Source organism: Colletotrichum chrysophilum, assembly GCF_026319265.1.
Source record: "Colletotrichum chrysophilum strain AFK26 chromosome Unknown scaffold_41, whole genome shotgun sequence".
Classification (NCBI taxonomy): Eukaryota; Fungi; Ascomycota; class Sordariomycetes; order Glomerellales; family Glomerellaceae; genus Colletotrichum; species Colletotrichum chrysophilum.
Genome location: NW_026517328.1, coordinates 254866 through 282677, shown reverse-complemented (window position 1 = coordinate 282677; position 27812 = coordinate 254866). Strand labels below are relative to the sequence as shown.

The 27812-nt window shown below is 53.4% G+C and overlaps 9 protein-coding genes across 9 annotated transcripts; 5 read left to right on the top strand and 4 right to left on the bottom strand.

The window, feature by feature from the left end:
* Positions 1 to 334: 334 nt before the first annotated feature.
* On the top strand, positions 335 to 1544 carry COL26b_005897 (uncharacterized protein; the record flags this gene model as incomplete). The annotated part of the gene is made up of 2 exons (XM_053178732.1): positions 335 to 430; positions 483 to 1544. 2 exons carry the CDS (start codon positions 335 to 337, stop codon positions 1542 to 1544), a joined length of 1158 nt encoding a protein of 385 aa, XP_053037375.1.
* An 864-nt stretch (positions 1545 to 2408) lies between these two features.
* Positions 2409 to 4512, top strand: COL26b_005896 (uncharacterized protein; the record flags this gene model as incomplete). The annotated part of the gene is made up of 4 exons (XM_053178731.1): positions 2409 to 2450; positions 2503 to 2705; positions 2759 to 2780; positions 2821 to 4512. 4 exons carry the CDS (start codon positions 2409 to 2411, stop codon positions 4510 to 4512), a joined length of 1959 nt encoding a protein of 652 aa, XP_053037374.1.
* Positions 4513 to 4739: 227 nt separating this feature from the next.
* On the bottom strand, positions 4740 to 6257 carry COL26b_005895 (uncharacterized protein; the record flags this gene model as incomplete). The annotated part of the gene is made up of 1 exon (XM_053178730.1): positions 4740 to 6257. The coding sequence occupies one exon, from the start codon at positions 6255 to 6257 to the stop codon at positions 4740 to 4742; it is 1518 nt and encodes a 505-aa protein (XP_053037373.1).
* Positions 6258 to 8470: 2213 nt separating this feature from the next.
* Positions 8471 to 9844, top strand: COL26b_005894 (uncharacterized protein; the record flags this gene model as incomplete). The annotated part of the gene is made up of 1 exon (XM_053178729.1): positions 8471 to 9844. The coding sequence occupies one exon, from the start codon at positions 8471 to 8473 to the stop codon at positions 9842 to 9844; it is 1374 nt and encodes a 457-aa protein (XP_053037372.1).
* Positions 9845 to 10035: 191 nt separating this feature from the next.
* Positions 10036 to 10998, bottom strand: COL26b_005893 (uncharacterized protein; the record flags this gene model as incomplete). The annotated part of the gene is made up of 1 exon (XM_053178728.1): positions 10036 to 10998. One exon carries the CDS (start codon positions 10996 to 10998, stop codon positions 10036 to 10038), a length of 963 nt encoding a protein of 320 aa, XP_053037371.1.
* Positions 10999 to 12285: 1287 nt separating this feature from the next.
* Positions 12286 to 13373, bottom strand: COL26b_005892 (uncharacterized protein; the record flags this gene model as incomplete). The annotated part of the gene is made up of 2 exons (XM_053178727.1): positions 12286 to 12445; positions 12511 to 13373. The coding sequence occupies 2 exons, from the start codon at positions 13371 to 13373 to the stop codon at positions 12286 to 12288; spliced, it is 1023 nt and encodes a 340-aa protein (XP_053037370.1).
* Positions 13374 to 14727: 1354 nt separating this feature from the next.
* Positions 14728 to 16212, top strand: COL26b_005891 (uncharacterized protein; the record flags this gene model as incomplete). The annotated part of the gene is made up of 2 exons (XM_053178726.1): positions 14728 to 14738; positions 14811 to 16212. 2 exons carry the CDS (start codon positions 14728 to 14730, stop codon positions 16210 to 16212), a joined length of 1413 nt encoding a protein of 470 aa, XP_053037369.1.
* A 2245-nt stretch (positions 16213 to 18457) lies between these two features.
* Positions 18458 to 18769, top strand: COL26b_005890 (uncharacterized protein; the record flags this gene model as incomplete). Its single annotated transcript, XM_053178725.1, has 2 exons — positions 18458 to 18539; positions 18600 to 18769. The coding sequence occupies 2 exons, from the start codon at positions 18458 to 18460 to the stop codon at positions 18767 to 18769; spliced, it is 252 nt and encodes an 83-aa protein (XP_053037368.1).
* Positions 18770 to 24660: 5891 nt separating this feature from the next.
* COL26b_005889 (uncharacterized protein) lies at positions 24661 to 26154 on the bottom strand (the record flags this gene model as incomplete). The annotated part of the gene is made up of 3 exons (XM_053178724.1): positions 24661 to 24672; positions 24728 to 25832; positions 25928 to 26154. The coding sequence occupies 3 exons, from the start codon at positions 26152 to 26154 to the stop codon at positions 24661 to 24663; spliced, it is 1344 nt and encodes a 447-aa protein (XP_053037367.1).
* Between the last annotated feature and the right edge of the window lie 1658 nt (positions 26155 to 27812).

Below are 27812 nucleotides of genomic sequence, written 5' to 3'. Positions count from 1 at the left end.
GTTGCGTCTGAAAATAGAAGCTTAACCGGGTAACCGAGCATTCCCGTATGCACAAGCCAGGACCCCAGGACTGCTCCGTCGACACGGGTTGGCCGGCTCAAGCATCCCAGCGCAGTCGAGATTACCTCGCCCCACAGCCCGCTCCCCTTTTACGAGGTGATCGTCACGATGCGGGCGAGGGGGCGCAGGAAGGTTGGGTTCTGGAAGGAATTTAAGGTGGTCCGTCCCGGGCCGGTGGGAGATCTGTCTTTGGGGTTTCTTCATCCAGCCTGAGTTGTTGGTTCTACACGCAAGTTTCTAACTGTTTACTTGTGCTAATACTGCAACTGCAACAATGTCGCCCGTCACTCGTTTCTTCTCGGCGGCAGCGGTCGCGTCCGTCGCGACGGCGGCTGTGATGGAATTGCCCATCATCGTGGACAACGGCTACGTGAGTTACTATCTAAACTAGTACTGACGACCTGAATACTGACGACTGTCAGAAAACCGTCGAGTTCAACATCGGCACGCCCGCCAAGACGTACCGCCTCCTCTTCGACACAGGCAGCTCGTCGTCCTGGGCCGTCGACAGCACCTGCAAGACCGAGTGCGCCAACGTGAGCGGCTACAACCGCACCGGCTACGACATCGCCGCCTCCAGCACGGGCAACCTCACCGGCAACTCGGCCGACATCCCGTACCTCGGCGGGCGCGTCGCGGGCCCCGCCGTCGACGAGGTGTGGTCCGCCGGCGGCGTCACCTGGGACCAGGCCTTCATCGCGGCCAACGAGTCCAACTGGGCCGCCCTCGCCGCCGACGGCTTCATGGGCCTCGGCTTCAGCTCCATCATCGACGGCGGCGCCAACACCGTCATGGAAACCCTTATGGCCGAGGGACACCTCGACGCCGCCAAGTTTGGCATTTACTACGGCACCGAGTTCACCAACACCGGCGGCGTGCCCGGCGACGGCGTGCTCACCCTCGGCGGCTCGCGCGAGGCCGATTTTGTCGACGGCGACCTCACCACGATCCCCATCACGCGCGTCATCCCCGGCTTCTACGACGTGTGGCGCTCGACCATGCTCGCGGTCAACGGCACGCGCACCACCGCCAACGGCAGCGTCACCGAGACCGAGGTGGACTTTGACATCGGCCGGGTCGTCTTCGACACGGGCGCGGGCTCCATCACGCTGCCCGAGGCGCAGAACCTGAAAGTGTACGAGTCCATCGGGATGAACTACACGGCGATCCTCAACGGCGAGCACATCCCGCTCTGCAGCGAGTTCAACTCATCGTGGTCCTTCAAGTTCAGCTTCGGCGACTACCGCACGCCGCAGGTTGTCGAGATCACGGGCGAGCAGCTGAAGCGGCCCGGCTTCGCGAACCGCGAGGACGCGTGCTGGCCGCCGTTCGAGGGCGGCGAGACGAGCGGGTTCACGCTGATTGGCACGCCGTTCCTGCGCAACTTTTACACTGTCTGGGACTTTGGGGCCGCGGCGAACGAGACGGACATTGCAAAGTTTGACCCGAAGCTGTCGTTTGGCAAGATCAAGGCCAAGGCGTGATGGGGAGGACGATGTGTGTGGGTTGGGTGATTGTCCAGGGTGACTGGGCAGCAGCTTAAACCAGGTAACTGGGAACCATAGAATCAATGATAAAAAATGAGTAAAATCTTGGAAATCCTTCAGATGCACTCGATCGTCAGATCTTGGATCGCACGTGGTGGGAGGCCACCAAATCCAACCCCGACCCCGACCCCGGCCGCGAAGCCTCAGCTCGATGCATCGGCAGCTCGTCTATTTGAGTTTGCATGTGACGTGCCGCGACGTGCAGAAGATTGGAGAGAGGAAGCGAAGATCAGATCGATGTGTTTTGACAGGCGATCCGACAGGCCAGGGGTCTGACATCCAAGAGGGTCGCGTCGGCTCAAAGTGCAGTCAGTCCGCAGTAGTGTGAAGGAAGCAAAAAAGTGCGCTGGGATGTCTGGTGTTTTGGAGGTGCGCGGAAAACATCGCAATGACGTTATCGGTGACGTCTTGGCCGCCGTGTCATTGGCTGCAGGCTTCGTCTTGGGACGCACTCGCCACGCACCAGCGAAGCAGAGGCCTGGAACACAGCGCAGAAGGTGTGGCTGGGCTGGGAAAAGCCTGGAACATGGGAAGGCGATGAGTGAGTGTGCTCGGTCAATAGGTCGTCACTGCTTGAGAAAGTGAAGGAAGAGGAGAAGATGCAGAAGGTGGTGTTGCGGCATATTCTTTCGTCAGTCTTTGCACGGGCTCGACTTCATTTCTCTCATCCCTACAACAAAGCTCCATGATACCCTTCCTAGGAACATCCTAAGATCATATTGTCCCTTTTACTAGAACAATTATTCCATTCCACCTGTATTTCATTGCTTCTCTAGGTTGTTGTTAGTAATCTCACTCATCATGTCACGCACATTACTGCTGTGTTTCATCCACGGCTTCAAGGTGAGAGGCGCCCTGTCTGGCGCATGCAACGCCAATCTAACCACTACCACAGGGCAACGATGACACCTTTCGCGAATTCCCTGATGTAAGTGAAGATATCGCCAAGAGGTCCCGTGGGCACCCGCTCACCTTCCTGCAGGACCTCAAACGGGTAGTCACCAAGCAACTGCCGGACCACCGCGTCGAGTCCATCGTCTACCCCAAGTATGAGACCAAGGGCGAGCTGGCTGAAGCCACCGAGGCTTTCCTGGCATGGTATCTCACCTCCATTCATCAGCAACGAAAGGCCTTATCCTAACACATCTCAGGCTCAAAGAACAGGTCATGGAAGTGAGGAAATCCACTGTCGAGAAGCCATGGCCACCGAAAGACAGAGAAGTCGGCGTCATCCTCGTCGCCCACTCTATGGGGCAAGCATCCTTCACCACCCCATCACACCCAAGCACTAACAAAAGACAGAGGCTTCGTCGCCGCAGACGCACTCTTTCTTGCCGTCAACGAGCGCGCCCACGCCAACCCCTCTGAGGACGACCCCATCTTCCCCCCGATCCAGGGCATCCTCACCTTCGACACCCCCTACAACGGCCTCGCCCGCTCCATGTTCGTCTACGGCGCCTTCTCAAACTATCAGAAGGTCAGCAGCGTCTTCAACGTCATGACCGCCCTCTCCGCCGCCGCGCCCGCGAGCCTCGCCCGCCTCGGCACCAGGCGCGCCGCCACCTCCGCCGTCGCGTCGACCGCGCGCAACCCCGGCTGGAAGACGTGGCAGCTCGTCGCCGTACGGACCGGCACGGTGGGCGCGATCGCGGCGGGCGGCGTGGCTGCGTATGTTAACCGCGAGGCCATCATGAACGGGCTCAAGAACCTCAACAAGGAGTCCGTCAAGGAGGGCTACCGCCAGAGTATCGATGCTCTGGGGCAGGGTCTGGCGTACATCAACCGCGGCAATGTTGGCCGCTCGTTTGCGTGGTTGTCGGACCACTTCACCTTTGTCGGTGCGCTTTTGAAGCAGAAGGAGCTCAACCGACGGCTGGAACGCATGGGCGCTCTCAAGGGCGTGGGTATTCATGACTTTTACGCTTCCTTGGGTGAGAATGGGTACTGGCAGGGAGGATACTTCGTCCCCGAGAGGACGTTCTGCGCTGTACCTGAGGAGAGCCACGCCGCGTATCCTCTGTTCTCGCGCCAGGTGCTGCGCAAGGTCGACGATGAGGTGCAAGCCCACATGAGCCTCTTTGACCCAGAGAAGAACGAGGACTACGAGAAGATGACGGACAAGGCCTCAGACCTAGTGATTGAATGGTTCAACAGCGAGGAGCGCGTCGTCGACGACCCCAAGTTCCGCGAGCCGCCGCCGGAGGAGGCCCAGGAGGACCACGAGGTGGAAGAGACGCTAGAGAAGGCAAAGTCAAACGAGGAAGCGGAGAAATCGGATGAGAAGCTGGACGAAAAGGAGGCGTCCAAGTCTACCGACGAGCTTCCGGACGAATCGCCCATCGACATCGCCGCCGCTGCGTCGGTTGTTCCCCTACCGGAGGACGGGGATGGAGATCTCGTCGGAGACACGAGCCCGGAGAATATCGACACTGAGCAGAAGCGGACGTACATGCAGCACCTTTTCCAAGTTGCCCAACAGTCTGGCACCGGTGTAAGAGGGTGGTTGCCGAGCAAGATGCCAAACATGCCCAATATGCCTAGTATGCCGGGGATGCCAGGTATGCCCGGCATGCCGTCCATGCCAAAGGTGCCGGCATCAGTGTCGTCACTTGGTCAGGTTTCGATGCCGAGTGTGAACATCTGGAGACGTGGCACACCATCGCAAGCGCAGGATGGCAAAGAAGCGGCGGAGAAGACTGGTGAAGCTTCCAAGTTTGATGAAGCTCCTAAGGCTGATGAAACTGTAGAGTCGAAGGCTGAAGAGGCGAAGGTTGAAGAGTCGAAGGCTGAAGAATCTAAGGCTGCGGAGACGACTGTCGATACAGAAAAGTCTAAGGACGACAGTGGCGTTGAACTTGGATCAGAGCCAAAGGAGGTCGGGAGCACAGTGGAAAAGAAGGAATGAGATTCGTAACGTTTGTCCCGGTATTGGATTTGAGCGGAAGACGTGGATACGGTACATGATAATCCCTAGGATACGAGTAATCAATAACAACATGTAGTAGTCTAGCAAGAAAACTGTCACTAAACACAGCGGCTCAGACTTCGTGATCAGTGGCATCTGCAACTGGCCGAAAGTTCAAGAATCAAGTAACTCAAGCCTAGGTATGTACTGTACACTTCGGTGTCGCGTCACTGGGGGTTCGGAGCAAGCGCCTCGAACTCCTTCACCCCAACACCGCCAAACTGTCCATTACCCCCTGACGCAGTCAAAACCGCCCTCAGAGCCGTCGTACTTACCTGCGTGAAGCTCACAATCGACGGGTTATCCGTCACCGCCGTCGGATACCCCGTGCTCACACTAACAGCAACCCACGCACCGCTGCCATTCAAATACTCCAACCGCCAGCTCGCCGGAGGCGGCACGCCGATGTTCGACCCCGCCGGTTGATCAGCAAAAAACACCATCCGCGCCCCGCTCAGCGTCACAGCCGAACTCCACGTCAGCACAAGCGTATTCGTCTGCGGCGAGGCGTTGCCGTTGTACGAGCTCCAGTAATCGGGCGGCAGCGGGTTACTCGGGATCCAGCCGTCGTTGAGCGACTTCGTCCAGTACTGGATCGGGGTCTGGTTCACCGAGCTCGCCACGGCGCGGGGGGCGATGTTGCGCGTTGCGGGCGCGGCAGGCTGGGCGCGGCGGGTTTGCACGACTTTGTTGATGCTCGGCGGGGAGGCGGCGTCGTTCCAGGTCATGTAGTCGAGCGCGACGCTGCGGCGGAAGTGGCCGCCCCCGGAGGCGTCTCGGGTGTGGTAGACGAGGTACCACTGCCCGTTGAGCTCGAAGGCGCCGGGGTGGGATGTGGTTGAGGAGACGATGTCGAGCATCACGCCGCGGAACGTCCACGGGCCCAGGGGGGAGGATGCGGTGCCGTAGGCGATGCAGGCGTGGTAGGACGTGGGCGTGCACGGCGAGTTGGCGCCGGCGTTGTTGGCGGCGTATAACATGTAATAGGTCCCGCGCCTTTTGAGCAGCCAGGGGGCCTCGAAGAAGCCTGTGAGGCTGTTGACGGACACGGCAGAGCCGATGGTGGTCACCATATCCGTCGCAAGTTCGATGCCGCGAAGGGCGCCGAACGTGCCCCAGTAGAGATACACGCGGCCGGTATCGTCGAGCAGGACCGTAGGGTCGATGTTCTGGATGTTGTTCGCCTGCGGGATTGTCTGGGACACAATCGGGCCGCTGGGGTGCGCATCTGTGAAGGGGCCCCATGGGTTGCTCGACACGGCTACGGCAATGGCGAAGCGGTCGGAGCTGGACGTCGATCTTTGCGTGACGGGTGCGTAGAGATAGAATCTCCCGTTCGGCCCTTGTACGACCTGTGCCGCATAGGCGGTCCCGGCGGCAGCCCATGAGAAGATGGACTCAGGACGGGCGATGTTGGAGCGGAACTGCCACTGGGCACCGGCGGGATTGGGGTTGCTGCCGCTGAGCATCTGCCACTCGTTGATCACGAACGTGTTCTGGTTCGCCGGTGCCTGATCACGACCGCTGAGGATGTAGACGGTGTTGTTCACCACCAACGGGGCTGGGTCGGCTGAATAGTAGGAGCCATCGGCGATGATGGGGTTGCCGGTGGATGTGATGGTTGTCTGGGCTGCTACAAGCAACCCTTGGAGGAGGAGGGTGACAGCAGAGGTGAAAGACCACATCGTGACAGATGTGAAATTGAACGTCAAGAAACCGGTGTGGACGCTTGATCACCAGCAGACTGGAGGTTGTTCGAGGTTGAACATAAGCTATATAGACCAATGGCAGTGGGTGTCTGCAATGTCCAAGTTGCTGAGCCAGTTCCAAGTTTGAGTTGGCGCAGCTATATGCATGCATGCGCTTCTCACACAGGAAGGTGCTCGACTACATACAGCCCGATTCGAACGCTCAAACGTCTTCATTCATAACTTAGTCTGGCTTACCAGCGCAAAATACCGGCATAGATCGACGTCTTGACCAGAGATATTCCAACAAACCCGTGCGTCTGGGGTGGAGCCACTACAAGCAAATGGACGGCCCCCAAAGCCTCCGCCTCGGTAAGCTTCAGGCGGAACTGCAACTTCCGCCGATCATCTGTGTTTGGTGGCTTTGAAGATTCACCGTTAGAACGCGCGGGATATTACTGAGCTCGGTTGCTTCTGTTATTTAAAAGACCAAAAAACGCCGCCAATGGAAGATTCTTGCTTTGTTGCGGCCAAGAGCTTTTGATAAAAACGATACGACGATACGAAAATTGCAACCGGGGACGGATCCCGGGATCATGCAGCTCCGGACTGGATCCCGAGTCACACCCCCCCTTAGGTCGTCGCGGATCGTCGAGCAAGGCGGCTTGTTTGGGTCAACGCTTGCGGTGATCACTTGTGCAATTTTTCCGAGGCAGAAAGTTACACACACAAAGTTTTTAGAGCCATATCAATTCCAACCCTCCTTGGGCGTGAGAACCTTGGGACAGTGCTTTCGGCTCTACCACAGACAGTCCCAGGTTTCCTGCCGACCTCCGGCCGAAATCGCCCCACATCCCCGGCCGGTACACCGGCAGCCCGTACAAAAGACAGACAAGTGTCACTCAAATCTCTGACTGAGGATGCGAAAGTGACTACATTCTAAAACAATTCCACGAACAACTTTGTTATTTGCCGCACTCCTGCAAGATCGGACAGCATCCCGACTCACCCCCAGCGGAGCTCAACGGTGCGTCTCTCATTTCGGGATATGAAGGGGTGTTCTGCCAAGAGCCAAGTCGACGCGAATTGGGAAGGTGACTTTGCTGCATTTGCCGATACACGCCATACTCTAACCAGGACGAACCGCTTTCTTCGTATTTCATCCCCTGATGGATCCCAATTGGCGCGCAAAATTTCCTTTTAATCGCAGCCCAAGCATTACCCAACTGCAACTTTCCTTTTGTCGGCAGTTGAGGGAAGCAGGCGCTGCGAGGTGACGTTCCCTGCACGTTGGCGTTCGTCATGTGAGCCACGACTTTGGCTGGGAAACACAGGCCAAGGCGTGTAAGCTTAAACGGCTGCAGAGCTAGGAGGATTATTACCAGTGGCTTGGATTATGGGGGCGAGTGTTTTAAGGTTATTCTGGACTTAATCCGGGACAGAGGAGGGACTGCATACCCCGGACTAGGGCTCTTGGTGAGGCAGGGATATGTGGCCGTGGGCTCCGGCGGGATGTGTGAACCTAAGCTTGTTACTGTTCAGACTCTCTGTCACTTGGTGATACTACCTACTGAAGACTGGTTCCTACATGAACGAGGAACACGAGGCATAGCATCTTAATGGTACATTTTCTTGATTCCCTTTCACGGGTGGAAACTTCCAGTTGTGATGGTGACCTCGATGGTACGTGATCGGGATCGTTTCCGGAGCTACTGAAATGATATCAATATGTGACTGGAACTGTGATATCAGTCGTATCATAAAGTGATGGCCACAAGTGAGCCTTCCTTTAGGATCCTAGCCCCCACCCCTATCTCGACGGATCCTGGTTTCCACCCCTTAACAAGGTCGAGATATCGACGAAGGGTGTTATCGTACCGAACATCAAACCGATTTCCACCAGTAGCCCTACTGGTCGATCATTTGCGATCGACCTGGACCCGGCTATGATAGGATGCCATCGGATGAACGAATTTAAGTTGAATTCTGGCATTGCGCCGAGTGCTCCGTAATTTATTGTTGCTGGGTATTTGAGTCGATGGCAGCAACAAACGGGACTTCTCCGTTACGAAGGATGGCACTCCTCTGGAAGCTACCCTCTTCTCGAAACATATAAAACGTGCGATCCGTCTACCTACACGACTTAACAGCTCATGATCAGCATCTTCCACATCCCCATCCCCTCTCCTCCCCACTCCCCAACCGCCAAAATGACAAAGCTCACCTCACTCAGCCTCGCGGCCCTGCTCCTCCACGGAGCCCACGCCTTCCCAGCCCCATCCCAGCCCATCTGCCGAGGCATTGACCTCGACACCACCACTCCTGACCCCCCCATCACCCTCACAGACCGCTCTTCCACCCGCACACTCGCCGCGCGCGCCCCGCCTGCCTCCTTCACCGCCAACCCCTCCGTCGGGCCCGGCGGCTCCTCCTACCGCGACTCGGCCCACTTCCGCGTCTACGCCGCCGACCTCTCCGCCGCCGACCGCGCGCTGTCCATGCTCGAAGGCGTCTACGCCTGTTTCGTGACCTCTCTCGGCTGGCGGTCCACCGGCCTCTCCTACAACGACGTCACCGACGACGACGGGCCCTGGCAGAAGGTGAACGTCTACAGCGTCGCCTCGCTCCCCGGCGCCGCGGGTGTGATGCACTCCGACGGCGCCGCGGGGATGGCCTGGCTCGAGGTGCAGAACGCGTACCTCACCGTCCCGGGCGTAACGGTTCACGAGTTCGGCCACGGGCTGCACTACCACCAGAAGACGTGGGTGAACCAGGGCCGCACGGGGGCGTGGTGGGAGACGCTTGCGAACTGGGTTGCAGACACGTACCTCACCTCCCCGCTGTGTGCGAGCGCGAGAAGCGCGGCGGGACAAGCGACCCCCGAGACGAGCGAGATGGATGTTATCAAGACGATTGGGGACTCGTTCCAAGTCATCGTGGACGGAAGCGTGAACACGGGGAATTATTACCAGGCGTGGCCGTTCCTGACGTACCTCACGAACAACCCCGATGGCTTCGCCGGCTTGGGCAGCGACGTGGTTCGGCAATTGCAGGTGCGATACTCAGCCAACTCGAACGAGACACCTCTGCACACGCTGCAGCGTGTGAGCACAGGTGCCACGGTCGCGAAGGTTGTTGGGAAGTACTGGGCGCGGATGGCGTACGTTGACATCGGCCACCGCCAGGCGCAGAGCGTGTTCCTGAGCCAGCGGAGCCGGATCAACTACGCCAACGTCGACTCGACGGGCAGCGGGAGCTACCGGGTGAAGACGGCGCGGCAGCCGCGGTACATGGGGGCGAACATCATCCCGCTGAAGAGCCCGTCTGGCACGGTGACGGTGCGGATCACGACGAGTGGGCAGCTGACCTCGCATCTGGTTGTAAGGAACACCGGCAGTGGCGCGGTGCGGTATGTTGAGCTGAGCGGCGGACAGGATAGTGTCAGTGTTGCCAGCGGCGAGGAGGCGAGCTTGGTCGTGGCGAATACGCCGGCCAACTTGGTGTTGTATGACCCGTTCTCGTTGACTTCGGAGGTCAACACGGGTGTGGACTATTCCTTCACTCTTTCGGGGGCGACTGCTTAGGCTTATTTTATGAGAGATCAGGTTGCAACAGAACAGGTGGATGGAGTGCCGCTTAAGCCAGGCTTTCTTTCTTTGTACAAAGTTGTTATGCTTGTGTGTTGTACATACAGCTCGTTCCATTATGGATGGGGAATTTCTCTGCAGTTGCAATGCATTCTAAGTGCCGTGAGAATATGAAGCTACAATAATTCTCAGCCGAATAAAGTCTCGGCATTACCCCTTCTCACAGCCGTCGCTTCTGCCGAATCCCCATACAACTCATGAAGGCCCTTGTCAAACTTCACAGCACTAACAGCTGCAACGACCCACGGCGTAAACGGTGTATCCGAACCAAATAGCAGCTTTTCGTAGCTAACCCATCGCATCAACGGTGGAATAGCCTCCGTCACCGGCCACGGCCCCGCAAGATCAAAGTAGAAGCTCCGAGCAAGCGTCTCCTTCATTCTGTCCTCTGTCAGATTATGCTCCGGCAAGCTGTAGCTGATGATCCTGTCCATCGTCGGGATGAGACCTCCACCAGCATGAGACAAGATCCATTTGATCTTGGTGAACCGACTGGGCACTTGTGAGTAGAACATGTCTTGAAATGTCCGAGCCGTGTCGAATGGGAAGTCTAGGGTTGGTGCCCTCGGTAAGCGGGTTGAGACTGGTCGGTTCAGCGCCTGCCACTCTGCTTGGGTGATCTCGGCGGTTTCTCCGTCAATACTATACGTCAAATGATTGGCCTCGGTGCATGGTGTGGTCGGATGCTCGAATATCGTCACATTGAGTTCGTCCAGAGCCTTGAAGACTGGGTCAAGTGCTGGGTCGCCGAAGTACATGCCGTAGAAGTTGGACATGAAAACGACTCCGTCCGGCTTCGGGTCCAACTCTTTAAAGGCATACTCAATCTCTTCCAATGATGCCGCGATGTCTGGAAGAGGGAGAGACGCGAAGAATCCAAAGCGGTCTGGGTACTTGGCCTTGACCTCCGATGCATAGTCGTTGACCTGGCGAGCGAGCTTTGTTGCGTTCTCGGTTGCAGCTTTCGAAGGCGGGGAGAGGTACACGCCAGGGCTGGATATGGACAGAATTGACTTCGCAATGTGGTTTTCATCCATGAACTGGATATGGCGTTCTGGGCTCCATTCCTGGGGAGTATTAGACAAGTTCATTCAGCGGATGACAGCGGTACTCACCGGGATACTTGGCATCCCGTCAGGACCTGGATTGTGTCCAGCGTCCATCAGTGCTTGCCTATAAAAGTCGGGCAGAAAATGAACATGAGTATCAATCTTAGATCTCGAGCTCGTCGCAGCTATGCTCCCCGCGAGAAACACAGCGATGCTGTAATTGAAAATTGTAAAACACTTCATCTTGCCGAATTGAGTAGTACCAACAGTAACACCACGAGAAAGAAACTTATGACAAGAAGGTTAGTCTGGTGGGACTCCAGTTCCCTAAATATAAGCCAAAAGCCACACCGTCAATTTGTGTCGTACTACACAAGATGATCCGCTTTATTGATGATGTCTCGGAGGATGCTAATACTTGCATACACGAGGCGCAGTGCTTAATTCCCCTGTCTTACGTGCATGATGTCACTGAACATCAACGCCCGAGATGACTTGATGGGGCTGAGACCGCAGCGGCACAGCTGAACTACCTAGCTAGCTGAACTGTGAAGGATTTGGGCAACGGTCAGCCCCCAGCTCCCCGCTGCTAGGTTGACGCAGATCGCTACGCGTTATCTAGCCGCTATCTTAACGCCATGCTAGCATGAGATCCAGCTCTTAGTTACCAATCACATCTTTTGCACACATGCATGAGTTGTCAATGACTTGACTAGAGAGTTTTAAGCTTCGCAGAGGCAATGTCTTGTTTCTTCGACTGACCAAGTGCGTTTACCACCCATCCATACTAGGAATGGCAGTACTGTAGTTACCGCAGCACAACCGTTGCTGAGGGCTAACGTTACCCAGAAAGATACAGTTGCGCGACGGTAGTGTGTGGGCTAACGTTAGTCTGTGTGCAACGATAGTGACTAAGCAGCCTCTAATTGGCAGGGCAAAAGCCCGGCCCCATATTTGTGATTGAGTGAGAGGTCCTAGACTTTTTCGAAATTATCGCCAAAAATTGCGACTCAACTTTTATAAGGTCTAAGTTGAACCCTGATCCTCTGGGTATTAGCTGTATACTGATTGATCGCATATTACTGCTGAGCTATTTGCTCAATTGATTACGAGAAGACAGGCACTAAAGCTCAGTATCAAGTGCCCTGGAAGCGCGCTGGAAGCCGTGGGGCCCTGGTGGGGCGGCTGATGCGGCCAATCAGCGGCCTCGCATCCGACTGGTAACGTTAAGGATTTCGCAACCGTTGTACAACGGTAGCACTACGGTAACTGGCTTCCAGCGATTCCCGCTATGGATCCTAAAGGTGCATTGGGGTCGTCTCAGATCACTTAGTCAAAAACGACAACAACCTTATTTGCCTTGCCAGTCTTAGCCAGCTCCAGCGCTTCCGTCGCCTTTTCAAACGGAACCTGGTCGCTCACAATTTCTGCATACTTCTCCCAGTTCTCGATGATGTCGTCTGTGACCTCAAAAATCTCCTCGGGATATCTATTTCGAAGTGTTAGCGACCCACTGATAAGCCCAGCACGGCTGGTGATTCGTATCTGACATACCCTACACTGAAAACGATGGTCATCTCAGTCATGACAAGCTCCCCAAAATGCAGCTCGGTCGGCTGCTTGTGAACACTAACAACACAGAATGTGGCCCCGTACTTTGCCATGCTAGCAACCTGCTTCGGCACGGGCGGCGCCCCGGCTGCGTCGAGGTAGATGTCGGTACCTGTGCGAACTCCCTGACTCCACGGAAACGTCCCACTGCCATGCAATTCGACCAGCTTTGCTGCTAAATCACCGACTGTGGTTGAGTTAATAACTGCATCTGCGCCCAGCTGCGTCGCCTTCTCCAGCCGGTTATCGACAATGTCTACCACCACAATGTGACCTGCACCTTGCCTGCGGTAAGCCATTATGGAACCCAAGCCAATAGGACCGGCACCGAAAATGACAACTTTGCAGCCAGGCTCAGGCTTCGTCTTCTTGACAGCGCGTAGTGCAACCGCCATAGGCTCATTGAGCGCGGCAACGTGCCATGGGATGTGGCTGGGGATCTTGCGAAGCTGTTTCCGAGGCTCGTAGTCCCGCACGACAACGTACTCGCTCAGCGCACCCTGCGCACCGCCAGACCCTAAATACCCGTCTGTGAAGACCATCGTGTCTATCACGACATGATCACCGACGTCAACATCGCGCCCGACAATGTCTTTCCCCACGGCGACTACCTCGGCTGCCGGCTCGTGGCCCAGCGGTGTGCAGTTTTGGCGGGGCGGAACACCGCCCACGGCCTCGAAAAAAGCGTCGGAGCCGCAAATACCGCAGGCCTTCATCTTCAAGAGGATGTCGTTGGGCCCAGCTTTGGGTTGGGGGATGTCGACCCAGCCGATTGACCCTGGCCCAATTACCCGTACTGACTTCATCTTGCTTGGGTGAATATGGCGATGCTGACGATGATGATTAGGTTAGTATTGATGACCGTGAAAAAGATTGGGTTTGTTCAAAAGTAGTATACGTCGAGAAGTGAGTCGGGTTCTGCAGATCATTTGGGGAAACACATCGGTTCTTATATCAGTCACACGGTTGATGTTATCCGTCTGATCTTGTGCTCCTTTTGAGTTACCGGACTTGGAACAAGCCGCTGCGGCGAACGCGAAACCGAAAAAAATCCAATTGAGGCATTCTTGCCTCGGCAAATCCGAAAGTTGAAGTTCGGACTATGATGTCTGTACAATGGGCTTAAAAACTTAGGCGTCCCTCAACGAGGACGCAATAGGGTGCATGTAATGACCATGGAGTCATGTTGTGAGATCATCGCCAAGATGACTGCTTAGGAACTACCTGGGACCTAGAGCAAGATATAAGCATACTCATCAAATACAGTTAAGCATATCCGAGACAAAACCAATCGCTTGCTGTCTCACCAACCGTCCCGACAGATCCGCCCCCACCATCCCAGACCTCCTCCGGTGATCGTGAACAACGCGGACCCCGCCCGGCCCCGCTTCCCTCCCGTTCCTCGGCCGGCTTCTACGCTTTGACAACAACTTTGTCAACAGCCTTTTCCCCGCACGGCAGCGAGACATGGTAACTGTCCTGAGTCGGCTGTATGAACTGGTTTGTCAACGGAGACCTCGGCCGCCGCAAACCTCGCTGCGGGGGGTTGCATCGCGCACCCGCATGCCTCTTACGACGATCACCCGAACCCCTTGCCGCGGCTCGACCTACCGGATTGGGTTAGCGGGCATATTTGGAAATGGTCCCACGAGCTTTTCACCGATTCTCTGCCACACACATGCCAAGTCTTGAAGATATCGAAAACATTCTCATTTTATTTGTTTTTCACTTTTCTTCTCTGTTCTTCTCTGTCCAAGTTTATTTTCTTCCGTGGTTTACGCCTCAACGATAGAAAGCGGACGTCGCGTTAAGTACAAACCGACAGGCAATTAGATGTTTTCTCGTTTCCAGGAGGAAGATTCCTTTTGACTGAGGAACGATATCAGCCTCACAAGCCTCGAGTCATCTTGCCCAACGAGGTCTCATTCGCTTCTAGACTTAGATATTGCATCTCCACATCAGCTGCAGCTTCCTCAAAAAGGAATGCCATCCATCGCGGATCGTCTTCCAGGGTCTCAATATTTAACCTTGTTGGGAGGGGCTATCACGTCGGCAGTGGCATCGGTACTGGGTCATCCCTATCTCTTGATATTTCGTTCCTATCTTGGTGGAGTTATTGGAACAATAAAGACTTGGACTCAGCTGATGGCCAAGCCCACGATGAACTATAAGTAAGCTTCTTTTTCTTCTGATTTCTGACTTCTTGCCATCCACATCACTCCATCATCACTATCGGGCAACAGTCAGTACGTTCCAAACTTGATCATGGTCTTGTCCAGCCGAGCGTTAGCCTCGATAGGCTATCTTCTTCTCTTTTCCGGAGTCGCTACCGCCGATTTCCGCGACGTCTGTGATGCAGACTGCGAATCTGCCATCCGGAAGTCGTTAGTCTACGACACGAGCAACTGGGTCAACATTGATGTCAAACTCGACTCTTTCTACTCCAATCCTTCCAACCTCTCGGACTACGCCGTTGGTGACCTCGTCAAATGGCAAGATATTACCGCGACGCAGGCCTCCAAGATATGGACTATCCCCGCAGGGATGTCCCTTTCTCGCTTTTTCTACATGAGCGAGGACATCGATGGCAAGCCTATTCCCGCAACAGCGTTTGCCCTACTCCCATGGGCAAACCCTCTCGGAAATGACAAGCCTTTCCGTACCTTGGCATGGGCACACGGTACCGCAGGAATTCAGCGCCAATGCGCCCCTACAAACCATAAGGCCCTCTATTACGAGTGGGAAGGGGTCTTTCCATTGGCCCAGGCGGGATATGCCGTCATCGCCCCCGACTACGCAGGACTCGGTAGCGACATCCCGCAAGGCTTCATGTATGAGGCCGGGGCCCTTCACGCCGCCGATGTTTCCCATGCCCTCAAGGCCGCACGTGCTGCCCTAGGCGACCGTCTTTCCAAAGAGTGGGCCGTCATCGGTCACAGCGAGGGCGGCTTAACGGCATGGCGCACCAACGAGCGTGAAGCGCGAGATGGCAAGGCAAGCGGCGGCTTTCTCGGTGCGGTCTCGGTTGCTCCGGCCCTCCGCCCTCTCAGTCTCATTCCCGAGTCATTCGAACGTGCCAACGGGGGCCCAGTCGGCGACGTTGTGTCTGTCTACTGCCTCCAGTCCGTCTCCAAGCTGTACAGCTCCATCAAGGTCGAAGACTACGTCAGCGACATCGTCGCAAGCCTCATTCCCATCTCAGACAAAGGCTGCCTCCCCACTGGCGGTACCGTCTTTGGTCAGCTGACAGTGGAGCAACTTTACAAGAACACGAGTTGGCTCACACACCCCGATTTGGTGGACTGGCAGACCCGCTACAACGGAGCTGGACCGCATGCACTAGCCGCTCCCATGCTTGTCGTCCAAGGTGTCAACGACACTTTGACTTACTCTCACACTATGGAAGAGGATCTTGATGCCACTTGCAAGAGCTTCCCAGAGTCTTCCTCCGAGCTGCTCCTCTACCCTGAACTTGACCATGATCCTGCGTTCCAGGCCGCGCAGGTGGACTACCTGCCCTGGCTTGCTGATCGCTTCAACAAGGTTCCGGTGAAGCAGGGGTGCAGTAAGAGGACTATTGGCCCTGCTACAACACACCCTGCTTTGACGCAGCAAAGTTGGTCTGGCACTGTTCAGGCTGGCTAAGCTGAGGCACCGCCATCGTTGTTTCAACGCCATTGGCACTTCGCATCCATGGACACAGATAATTCCTAACTGATGCAAGGTTAACAAGACAAAAAGTAGCATTAGTATGCCGAAAGGTCGAACCATTCTTCTTCTTGTACATAATGTTAATTACCAACATTTGATTCCTACACACAACTTTGGGTCTTCGTTTTTGAGCATGCGCAACTGAGAACTGAGGTAGTTATTGCTCTGAGACCACAATGTGGCTTTTCCATTGACAGAAATGTGAAATAAATAAGAAATCACGAGGCAATCATGGGTACCGTAAAAGAATATCTCAATGGGATACCTAGGTGTGACAAGCAGTGCATCGGTCGCTGACAGAGACGACAGGACACCAAAGAGGTTAAAGTAAGACAGAAACAGGTATGATGATACATCACCCAAGGAAAGAGAGAGCACGGCGAGTGTAAGACCATAATGTCCACTTTCCGCTACTTGCCAGGAGGGCAAAAGCCTCCATAGGCTTCAAAGTTGCCTCTTGTGGCTTTGCAGCTTGTGTTCTAAGATGCTTGAATCAGTGGAATAACCTCCCGCTAAGCGCAAACATAAGTTAACGATACTGTCGTTACAAAATAATCTTTCGATAGACAGAAATGGAACTAGCCAAAAGTCAATGTTTCCATGCGATGCAACGACTGCCTACCTAGGTAAACTCAATAGACTGAGTGGCGTTAATTGGCTCTCGTAGCGAATGAGACATGCACCGCACCGTTGACACGGGCGTCACTGTATTAATGCGCTGTCGGGACGTTGCAGCGTTGCTCTAGCTCAACCACTGCGCTGGAGCTCGCTTGTTTCTGGGGAAGTTCCACAATCTTCAAACGATTGGCATGGGATGAACACTGCATGGCTGTCAAGTTTCACGTTAAACCCCATTGCTGGAGAAATGTCTAACGTCCAATACTCAATGTCGGAAACTTTTACGCCTTCGCGGAAGAAGCGGGGTAGGTTTTTGATGAACCATTTCCGAAACCCCCATCTTTGTCGTTAAATAAGTGCCACAGAAGGGATTTATGCAATCAGGAGCAGTGACAGCCTAGATCGGTGGGCATGCATCGCAATTCATTTTGACCGAGATTAATCCTAGAGAAAGAGAATCTACATGAACTAAGAAAAGACGAATTGTCAACATGAAGCAGAGAATAATGACAAAGATAGCATTGAAGACTGAATAACACTCCGTGTTGGATTGAAAGCAAGAGCCCGATGGGCTGTCAGCAGACACGTGAACGTAAAGGGGCCGGCAAGGCCCGAAATCTCCTGATCGGGTCCGCCGAACCAACTGATCAGCCACGCCCGCAAATTTTGCAATCAGGGTGTCGGCTCCGGAAAACACCAGAAACACAAGCGAAGGCAGAATCAAGAGAACCACAAGAGAAACACGCGGAAGCGTCTACTAGTCCTCATGACGTCGCGCTGGCCAAGTCAACTCATGCACGGCGAAGTCCATGATTCCATCCATCAATGCATCGTGCCGACCGTGATTGCTCAACGTACCATTTGATCTGCTCCGGGGGACTGGACAGGCCGCTTTCCAAGCTGCAAAATGCTGCGCCGCTGGGCCCCAACGAATCAGGATGCATGCTTACGAATAGGGTCGCCGCCAGCCGGGCAGAAATCGTTCCACCGACAGAGTCACGCTGGCCAGATACAGGTCCAAAGATTCCGATCTGCCCCAAATCCTTCCACTTCCAAGGCTGTCGACACAGGACGAACCAACGGGGAATAGTGCGGAGAGCAAACGAGTTAGGGTCAGATCTTCTCCCCATATGGCCCGAAGGAGCCTTACAGACAGGGGTTCCGGCGCCCCAAAGACCAAATTTGACAGCTGCTGAAGAGCCACCCGCAAAAAGACAATAACTGGACCGCGCCATCGGGACGCAATCACACCACCGCACCACCAGACTCGGCCGGACACCGCACCACCCTCGAACTATCAACGAACAACGCACGAAAACCCAAAGAAGCCAACCACACCACGCTCGGGAGAAGCAGGTATGATTGATTTTATAAATGCTTCCACCATGACTGCGATCAGAGAACAGGATCTTAGATGCACTCCAGTCCACATCGACCACACAAAAAGCAAACATCTCTAGTGTTTCAATTACACAGCAATCGGCAATCTCTCTCTAGTCTTACACAGACACCACCACCAACCCACAACACCTCAACCTCAACCCACTAAACAACCTTTAAAATGGTCAACCAACCCACCAGAATTCCCACCACCTCCCCGGCTGTTGCCAGGTTCCTGCCTGCTGCCATCACCGTGGGCATTGGTGAGTCTCCAAGTCAACGTCAACGACTTCAAAGCACCTTACTAACGGCGTTTGTCACAGTTTCTGCCATCGCTATGAACGTCCGCTCGCAACTCATGACCGAGTCACGACAAATGGATCGCTTCTTCGCCAAGTACAGAGACCCCCAGAGCGAAGCCGCCCGCCAAAAGGTCTTCGACGGCGCCGTCGAAGACCCCCGCAAGAGCTGGTTCAACGTCCTTGGCTGGTGACTCTTCGATGATTAGAGGAGACGGAGTTTCGCGATACAACACATTTACTGGGCGTTATTTCATGATTAAGTTTTGGATATCACGGGATGGCAAAGGCGTCATGCATCAGTTTGGCTCAATACAACCACCTAGAGATTTGGATAGCAAGGGACGAAGCACAGCGGCAGAGCGGAGTAGCCAGATGGAGCATTGATACCAGCCATACCACAATACATATTAATGTCAAGAAAAAAAAGACATTCGTGAATCTGACTGATTTGGATCGCGATTTGGAATTTGATAGCTAGAAAGGATTTTCTAGCCTGCACCACTGGGAGATTTCGCCTTCGGCTTACCTTACTATGTACAGCAAATGCAGTCAGCGGGATGAATGGCGATTCCTTGGCAAGCTTCCCTCATTGGTATGCATCCCTGTGTGTCGCCATGCATCCACAATCAGGCTGCAGGTTTGCTTCACAGGACAAGATCAGATAGAACTGTGCCTGAGGTCTCGAAGGTGGATGAACCCGCTTGTGCATGCTTGATTGGATACAACCAGCCAGCCCCTCTCCGACCGCTCTCATTCCCCCTCATCCGACTCCCGCCGACATCGCGTAAATGGGTTTGCCTTCTGTTGACTGACATGACACAGCACCGTCAGCTGCTGCAAGCATCCAAGATATCGACTCAATTGGCAAGTTAAATCTTCTTCTCAGCCTAGGGCTCTCTATCGCAGTTCCGTCTCTTCAATCAAAGATATGGAGGCTGTTGGAGCTCTCGCAAACGTCATAGCCGTTGTCGATCTCTCTGTCAAACTCGGAATTGTCTGTGGCGAATACATAAGTAAGGCACGAAACGCAAATGGAGACATCCGAAGGCTCAAAGAGGAAAGCGATGCCCTTGCTAAGATTGTTGGCCAGGTCAGAGGCCTTCTTGGAGTCGAGAGTACAGAACACAGCCATAGGAGACACCTCGAAGCCTCCGAGACGTTCCGTCGTAATGTTGGAGAATGCGAGATGGTGCTGCGCGAATTGACGGCAAGGCTTGACCTTAGCAAGAACCCCAGCCGGTTAAGAGTGATCGGGAAATCACTCAAATGGCCGTTCGCGAGCACTGAGGTGTCTCAGAACATTGAGAGTCTACGCCACTGGAAGAATTGTTTCCTAGCAGCCTTGCAGGTGGATCACATGTATGTGAGGTCGTAAGCATGCACCCGAGCAAGTTCTAACTCAGTTAGGCATCTTGCGCTTCAGCGTGAAAACATAGAGGATGTCAAAACTCTGCCTAGTGCCTCAGGCGCCGCTTTCGATTCGTACGACAATGATACTGCGGGACTGTGTCACCCCGATACAAGACAAGAACTTCTTCGCACCATCGTGGAGTGGGCGGACAGCTCGGACGGGAAGTGCATCTTTTGGTTGAGAGGTCCTGCAGGTACCGGGAAATCTACCATTTCGAAGACAGTTGCACAGATGTTCGCGGACAAAGGTCAGCTCGCTGCAAGCTTTTTCTTCAACAGAACCCGAGAAGGTCGTAACACGGCCAACCTTTTTGTCACCACGATCGCAAGACAGATCGCTAGAAGGGTTCCAAAGCTTGAGGATCTAATTTTGAGAGCTATTCAAGAAGATCAGGACCTCCCGGATAGGTCCCTGGAGTTGCAGTTCTCCAAGTTGATATTGGAACCGCTCCGTCGTATCGCACTATCTGATGTCACGCTTCCTACGTTGATTATGGTGGTCGATGCTTTGGACGAATGCGATCTTGAACATGGTCCGGAACTCGGTAGAAGCCAGGACAGCAGCCGGCTAATCGTTAACATCCTTTCAAGACTGGCTACAGTACCCGGCGTCAAAGCTCGTGTATTCTTAACTAGCAGACCCGAGGTCCCCATTCGACTAGGTTTCCTCGAAGATGTGCCAACCGGATCTCATCAAGACATGGCATTGCACGACATTCCCCAACCCGTCATAGAACACGATATCCGGGCCTTCTTAGAAACTGAGCTAGAGATTATTCGTGTGTCTCATGCAATTGCCCAAGATTGGCCCGGCGACAATGTCGTGACCCAACTCGTCAATGCCTCTGTTCCACTTTTCATCTACGCCTCGACCATATGCAAGTTTATCAACGACAGAAGACGAAGATTCAGGCCCCAAGCACAATTGGACAAGGTCCTGCGGCAAGGCCAAGGGTTTCGGACTGGCATTGAAGTCACATACAGACCGATCTTAGATCAACTGTTGGAAGATCTCAATGACTTCGAACGCAAGGAGCTACTCGCACAATTTCGCAAGGTTGTGGGCGCCATCATATTGTTAGCGGATCCACTCTCAATTGCTTCCCTCGGGGAGCTCTTGTATATCGACAACGAAGAGATCCGCTACCTTTTGAATGGCCTCCACTCTGTCTTAGATGTACCAGGGGACGACCAGCCAGAGAGACCAATCAGACTTTTCCATTTGTCATTTCGAGAGTACTTGTTACAGCACTCTGGGGATGATGATACGTTCTGGATCGACGAAAGGTCCAAGCACAAGGAACTATTCGACTGCTGTTTACAAGTTATGAGTGATCGATGCGGTCATGGCTTGAGAAACGACATTTGCCGACTTAGTGACCCGGGAGCTCGAAGAACGGAAATACCTCGCGAAAGAATACAACAGCACATCCCCCGGTCTCTCGAATACGCATGTCGATACTGGGTTATGCACCTCAGAGAGTCTGGTACTGGGATAACCGTGCAGGATACTACCAGAATTTACGAGTTGCTTACACGATATCTACTTTATTGGTTCGAGGCAATGGGCTGGCTGGGTCTTCTTCAGCAAGCCGCTGTGGATTTACTCGTTCTCGAAGGCATGTTCTCGAACTTACAAAACAGCTCGCAGTCAGGAGTCCTGCCATTTTTGAAAGATGCTCGACGTTTCCTTGCTGAGAACGAACACGCTATAAGCCTCGCACCATGCCAGGTATATGTGTCCGCCTTGATCTTTGCACCTAAGGCTTCCTTGGTTAAGCAGAGATTTCAATCCGAGGATCCAGACTGGATTGTCAAGATGCCAGAAGTTCTTGAAGACTGGGACTTGTCAAGGCGAACTCTCCATCAGTACAAGCGGTATGTCCACGCTCTGGCCTGGTCCCATGACGGACAATACATTGCCACTGCCCTCCATGATGAGGTCGACATCTGGAATGCTGCTTCTGGAATCTTGTTGGAGAGGATCAGAACCACCGAGGACATTCATTGCCTCACCTCCACACATCGCGGCACGATGGCCATCGGCTTGGATTCGGGTGTTATCATTCTCTGGGATTGGTTGATGCACTCAGAAACAACACTTTCCATCGGAAATGAAGGGCATGACGTGCTTTACATATCAGCAGCAACAACCGGCAAAGTTGTTTGTGCGCTAAGTGATGGAACGATTCATCTGTTGACCGAGACATTCGATCCCATTCACACCTGGCATACGTGGTGGAACTCCCCCAGAGGTGATTTCAAGGGCAATGGGTACGACAATCCTCGTGATCGGGTTCACTTCTCAAGCAATGGGAGGTTCATAGCTCTCGTTGACAACGAGCAGTCAAATTCCGTCAGCGTCCATAACGCGGATTCAGGCAGACTCATTCAGCGTCTTTCAGCTCCAGAAGGCCAAATCTACTTTGAGCTTACAACATCAGATGGAGGCCTCCTCTTCGCAACTGTTGGTTCGTTCAAAAAGGATTACTCCATGTGGCAAGATGCTGTCATGGCGGGCCTTATTTATGATTTGAACAGTATGAAGGATGTATCATCACATGAGTCACCACTTGTCATCAATTTAACCCACTGTCGAAGACCGATAATCAACCACCTTGGTATGTTGGTATGCCCAACCAACCATTCGACCCTCGTTTGGAATGTCTCAAAGGATCCCCCAGAATTGGTCCATTCACTGGGATTAGCGTCTCCTTTTCCCCAGATGGACAGTATATTGCTGCCGGCTGTGACGCAGTGGAAATCATCTCCATCAACAACCTAGGCTTCGTCGATGACAGCCCACATCGCGCCGTTGGCAGCGATGATGACATTGATCTAGGTCACCAATCTCTGTCTCCAGATGGTTTGCGTCTGGCCGTCGTGTCATCACGCGGTAAAGTGACATTGTGGCACATTAGGGACAACGGACGAATGGGATCAGAAGGTGATGTCATTGACACGCCATGGAAAATTTCAAGTCAGAAACGGAATGATTTTGCAATTGCTTGGAGCTACAATGGGGCTTTCCTTGCGGTTGGGTCATTCGTAGGGGCTGTCGTTTACAATTGCTCAGTCACCAATCTGGCTGTTTCGCAGGCTGGAAGTTGCGAATACAAGCCTTCAGACGGCGGTGACCGACATTTAACGTTCTCACCTTGTGGCTCCTATATCGCGATGGTCGATGGAGAAAGCAACCAGCGTGTTTTCGTGTGGAACTTTCCTTCCTGCACTAGCCGTTGGTCCAAAGCGTTCCAGGATCCTGCTAATTGGTACGCCTGGACAGCGATCGAATGCAGACCCGACGGAGCGCAATTGGCTGTTTCTCACGGCCATACCGTAAGACCTATGGATTCAGATACCGGTGCTGTAGTTTGGATTAGAAGCGCTTCGTCCATGCAGGTGGATTTCTTCTTTTCGTTGGCATTCAATTCCTCCGGATCCTTGATCGCACTCAAGGCGGGATATGCCGGTGGAGAAGCTTTGGAAATTCATGATTCCTCTGGATCATTACTTGATTTTCAGCAAGGGTGCTTAGACAAATCATCTGTGTGGGACGGGGAGACACAATCTTTTAATTCCCTGCAAATCCTACCCCTATGGGAACGTCTTTTTCTCATTAACGCCTCTGACGGAAAGAAGGTTTTAACTGTGGAGCATGGGTATCAAGAGAGACCTCTAATTCCGGGACAAGTCGCCTTCATTCCTGGGGATGATGTTGTTATCAGCCCAACCGCCTGGTTTTCAACCGTTGGCGTCGCAAGGAAACAGTCACAGAATCCGGTTGCACAAAAGAGCCCATGCAATGTCATGGTCATGCAATACGAGGACAAAGAAACCTGGATAACTAAGTCTGGGCGTAGATTGATCTATTGTCCTTCGTCAGTTGCACGCGACAGCGTTCCATGGAACTGGACCCTGTTCCCTCATCGCTGGTACGGATATGATTCCAACAGAGCGGCACCATTTATGGTTGAGGTAACTTGTACGCAGTGTAGCTCATAATACGCGACTAAGGCTGAAAACCTGGGGTTGAAAACACTTGGCTGTCGATTCAAACAACTTCCATACCTAGGACTCAGCCTTGAGGTAGCGGCCATCTATCACAGTGGCTTCCATCATAGCGCGTGACCCTAATTCAGACAAATCGATGCGTCAGGATATTTTTGATCCCCGTGTGGGTGATCTGATGATTGGATAGTCTTCTATTCTCAAAGTGTTCGTGGCCTGCTTTGTGCTGCTTGCTTCATGTCTTACAGTACACGCAGAGAAGCTAAATGTTGTTAATACAAGAACTGACTGGACAGCATGTTGTATACATCGCCTGCTGAACCAGTCCCAAATGCTTGATACATTAGAGTGTCATTCATACCAGTCATGTCGTCCCCAAAAGTCACAAGGTCTGACATTGAATCCTGATGAGGTTCAGTGTATAATGCCGAGTCCCAGTTCCGTGCTGCGTCCCGAGTCCTCAAGTTCGGTGGACTCAGCAGATTCCTTTCAGGATCTTTCATCCCTTCGTCAATGCATCCGGCTGCCCCAACACCATAGGAAGAGGCAAGGTGCCAGTCATACGATTCCACACCAGTATTGCCAGCCGTGGTCTCGTTCTCGCCTTCCTTTCGTATCCTTCGAGGCATTCGAGCCGTTCTCATACGTTGCAGCATCTTCTCTAGTCCTTGTCCTATATGCTTCAGCATGTGCTTTTCTGAAGTCACTGCCTCTTTCAACACAGTTACCATCTTATCCAGGAGGCGAGATACATTAGCATAATCGATGTTGAGTCCCATAATGCTGCCCCACTTAGCAGCTACCTTCATCAGGAAGACACTCGCGAAGGTAATCATGGTGTGGACGTATAGAGGCGTTCCGACTAGGGCCCTTCTCAAGTCTTCCTCTTCCTGAACCAGTGTCAAAATGCTCGAGGCAGCTGAGATTGCCATATTGGCGAACTCTTTGCGCTCCGTCGACAACTTGTCGGAGTTGATCGATACACCGCGGATCGCGAGGGAGTTGATCTGAAGCTTGGCGAAGTATGAGTAGAGAATCACTCCCTTGTTTGTGAACTGTCCGATGAAAGGGCTGGGTGGTTGTCGAGGGTACCATCGCATACGCCAGTGATCAACTTCGACGTTGAAGCTTCGGAGGGTGTCGAAGTCGGATTCAGCAAGCATTGCCGCAGAGATCTTCGGTGGCCCTTTAACTCCTGATGGCTCATTGGCCTTGGTCGCTTTCCCGTTGGCTGCACAAGCCCTTTCGATGATCGGAAGAGGACGTTCAGAGAATCGTTCGTAGACACGGGTCAAAATCTGCATCAGGTTGACTTGACTCAGGATCCGGATGTCGAGCACACCAGAGAAGGGGCTGGCTAGGAACAGTTCATACTCCCGTAATTGAACACTTTCCGCGACAGTAGGAGGTCGACCATAAGCAATACTAAAGTGACGGTCGCAAACGTAAAGCATATACCAGAGCCTTGCCCTCAGAAAGTGTTCCTTGTCGCCCTCGAGTGCGTGTATGAAAGATTGGTGGATGCCGAGCTCAGTTGCAATACGTATAGCATGGCCTGTCAGCTTCCACGAGTGCTCTGATAGCCAGAACGCTGATATGCATAAGCCGCGAACATCATCGACCGAGTGATAGCGAGAAAACATGGAGGATGACACAAGCGAGAGGAATTCGTTGTAGCAGACGTCGAAGATGTCAGACGATGTTGGTATGTGCAGCGCAGTGACTGTCAGGATGGTGGCTGCCAGGAGTTCGGACGACTTGCGCACCGATGTCCATGATGGATGAACCTGTTCGAGGCCAACCCAGAGGTAGTGATTCAGAGTCTTGAGGAAGCTGCAACGAAAATTGGTCAGCGAGTTGCCTCCTAGTAGTGACCGCAAAAGTAATCCCGGATGGCGACTGAGGAAGAGGGGCAAGGCACTTCTTACATGTTGTACAACTCCTCGGCCTTCTCTTCAGATATAGCTCCGCGGGATATGAAATCATCCAACTTGCTATCGTCGGCTGGTATTGGTTGCGGCGTGTTTGCTTGGTTACTTCGGACATTCCTAAGTCGTGTCACCTCGTAGAGGCTACCCATCGGTTCTTCCAATGTCTCAGGGCCGTACTGTTGATCGTCATCAGAAACTGGGTTGGGCGAATCCTCACGGGTCATGGCCAATCGCGTGTTGGCATCCCGCCCCCCTATTCCCCGCGCGGAGCCATCCCGCGCGGACAACGATTTGGGCGGACTCGAAATGTTCGGCGTCGCCCCAACATGTAATGCATACTGATTGTCGGGTTTCTCTGTATTGTCTGGTTGTTTCCTGAGCTGGTGATTCTCAGTGGAATTGTGATTTTGTCCTCTGCCCAGTACAGCATCCAATGAATGCCTCATTTGCTGGATTTCCTCTCGCATCGCATCGATCTTTTCTCTTTGGGTTGTTAGTATTGGAGTACACACGATGCTTTTCCCTTGATAGCTCACTCGTAATTTGGCGAGCTCTGAGCTCGTGACTCCTCCGAGTCGGCCTGGGCTATGTATGTTCTTTTGATGATGCAGTCAACCTTTCGTCGAAGACAATGCCTGCATTTTCTATCGCCAGGGAATATTTCGCATTTCATCTTCAACTTCTTGCATTCGAGGCCTAACGTGATGATTAGCGTCATCACTCGGTGTTTTTGGATAGGCGTACTTACACGCCTTGGGCTTTCTTCCAGGGCCAGAACCCACTCTACGTCCCTGAGCCAACTTGACAGCTTCGGGGCTTGGCTCATTTACTGCCTCATTGTCGCTAGGGCTAGAATTCGACGCTTGTCGTGGAACTCTTGATTTTCCGTGATTCTCCGTCGATGCCGTTGAGTTCATTTTCGTTGCTTTCGTGATCATTGTCAATCAAGGCGTCTCACGGCAGCTCAACAATCAGTGGGAAATCGGGAAATCGCCCGAGCTTTTTAATAGTCCAGATGAACGCCACGGTCTTAGCTATCTACGCTATCTGACTAATTGCCTAGGCCTACAGCAACTTAGTATACGTATGTGGAATGGGGATCGTGTTGGGGATCGGGGAGCTTGCCCTGTGCTGAGGCCGCATGGTTTCAGATTTCCAAGCGATCTTTACATCAAGACGACTGGAGTATACAGCTCTGCGCCCGCTCGTGACGCTTTGTGCACGAGGACCTTTGCCCTAGGCGAGCGGTGTTTACCGTACAGGCGGAGGTCGTAGTGGGCTTGGCGATCTCCTACACTCGTTCTCGCTAGAGTCTATGTGGCCCTGGCCAATCGGAGGTCTTGCCTGTAATGTAAAAAGTGTTATTTTCATCAGTCGGCAGCGATAGTTCGGCCGAGGCTTGGCCAGTGCTGGCGTACATGGCAAACGTAAGGTCTTTTTGCCTCGTGAAGTGGGCGGTGTTCCCCAGTCAGAGTCCACAAGAGGCAGATCCGGCATGCCGATTGGGTTCGGGATGATCCCCAATTCGAGCGGCTCAGCAAGTTCCTCGGTGTGACTCAATCTTGCTCCATATTAGAAATCTTTCTGTGTTCTGCCAGAGCTCCAATAGAGCAGTTATGTGGAATTGTTGCCGCTACAATGCAGACTTGGGCGCGAGGTGCGATTGACTCTGTGCAATCGGAGACAAGATCCCAAAAGTTCCACGATAAAGTTGCGGTAGCACGTCTCTCCTCAGTAGGTATGATAGAGGCAATCTGCAGAATGACAATCTTCATCTCTTTCGAGTCTACAATTTGTGTATCCTGTACAATGGTTTTGAAAGATGTGCGGGTTGGTGATGGTGTTGACTCTGATTCATCGTAGTATTTTCCCGATTTTCCGC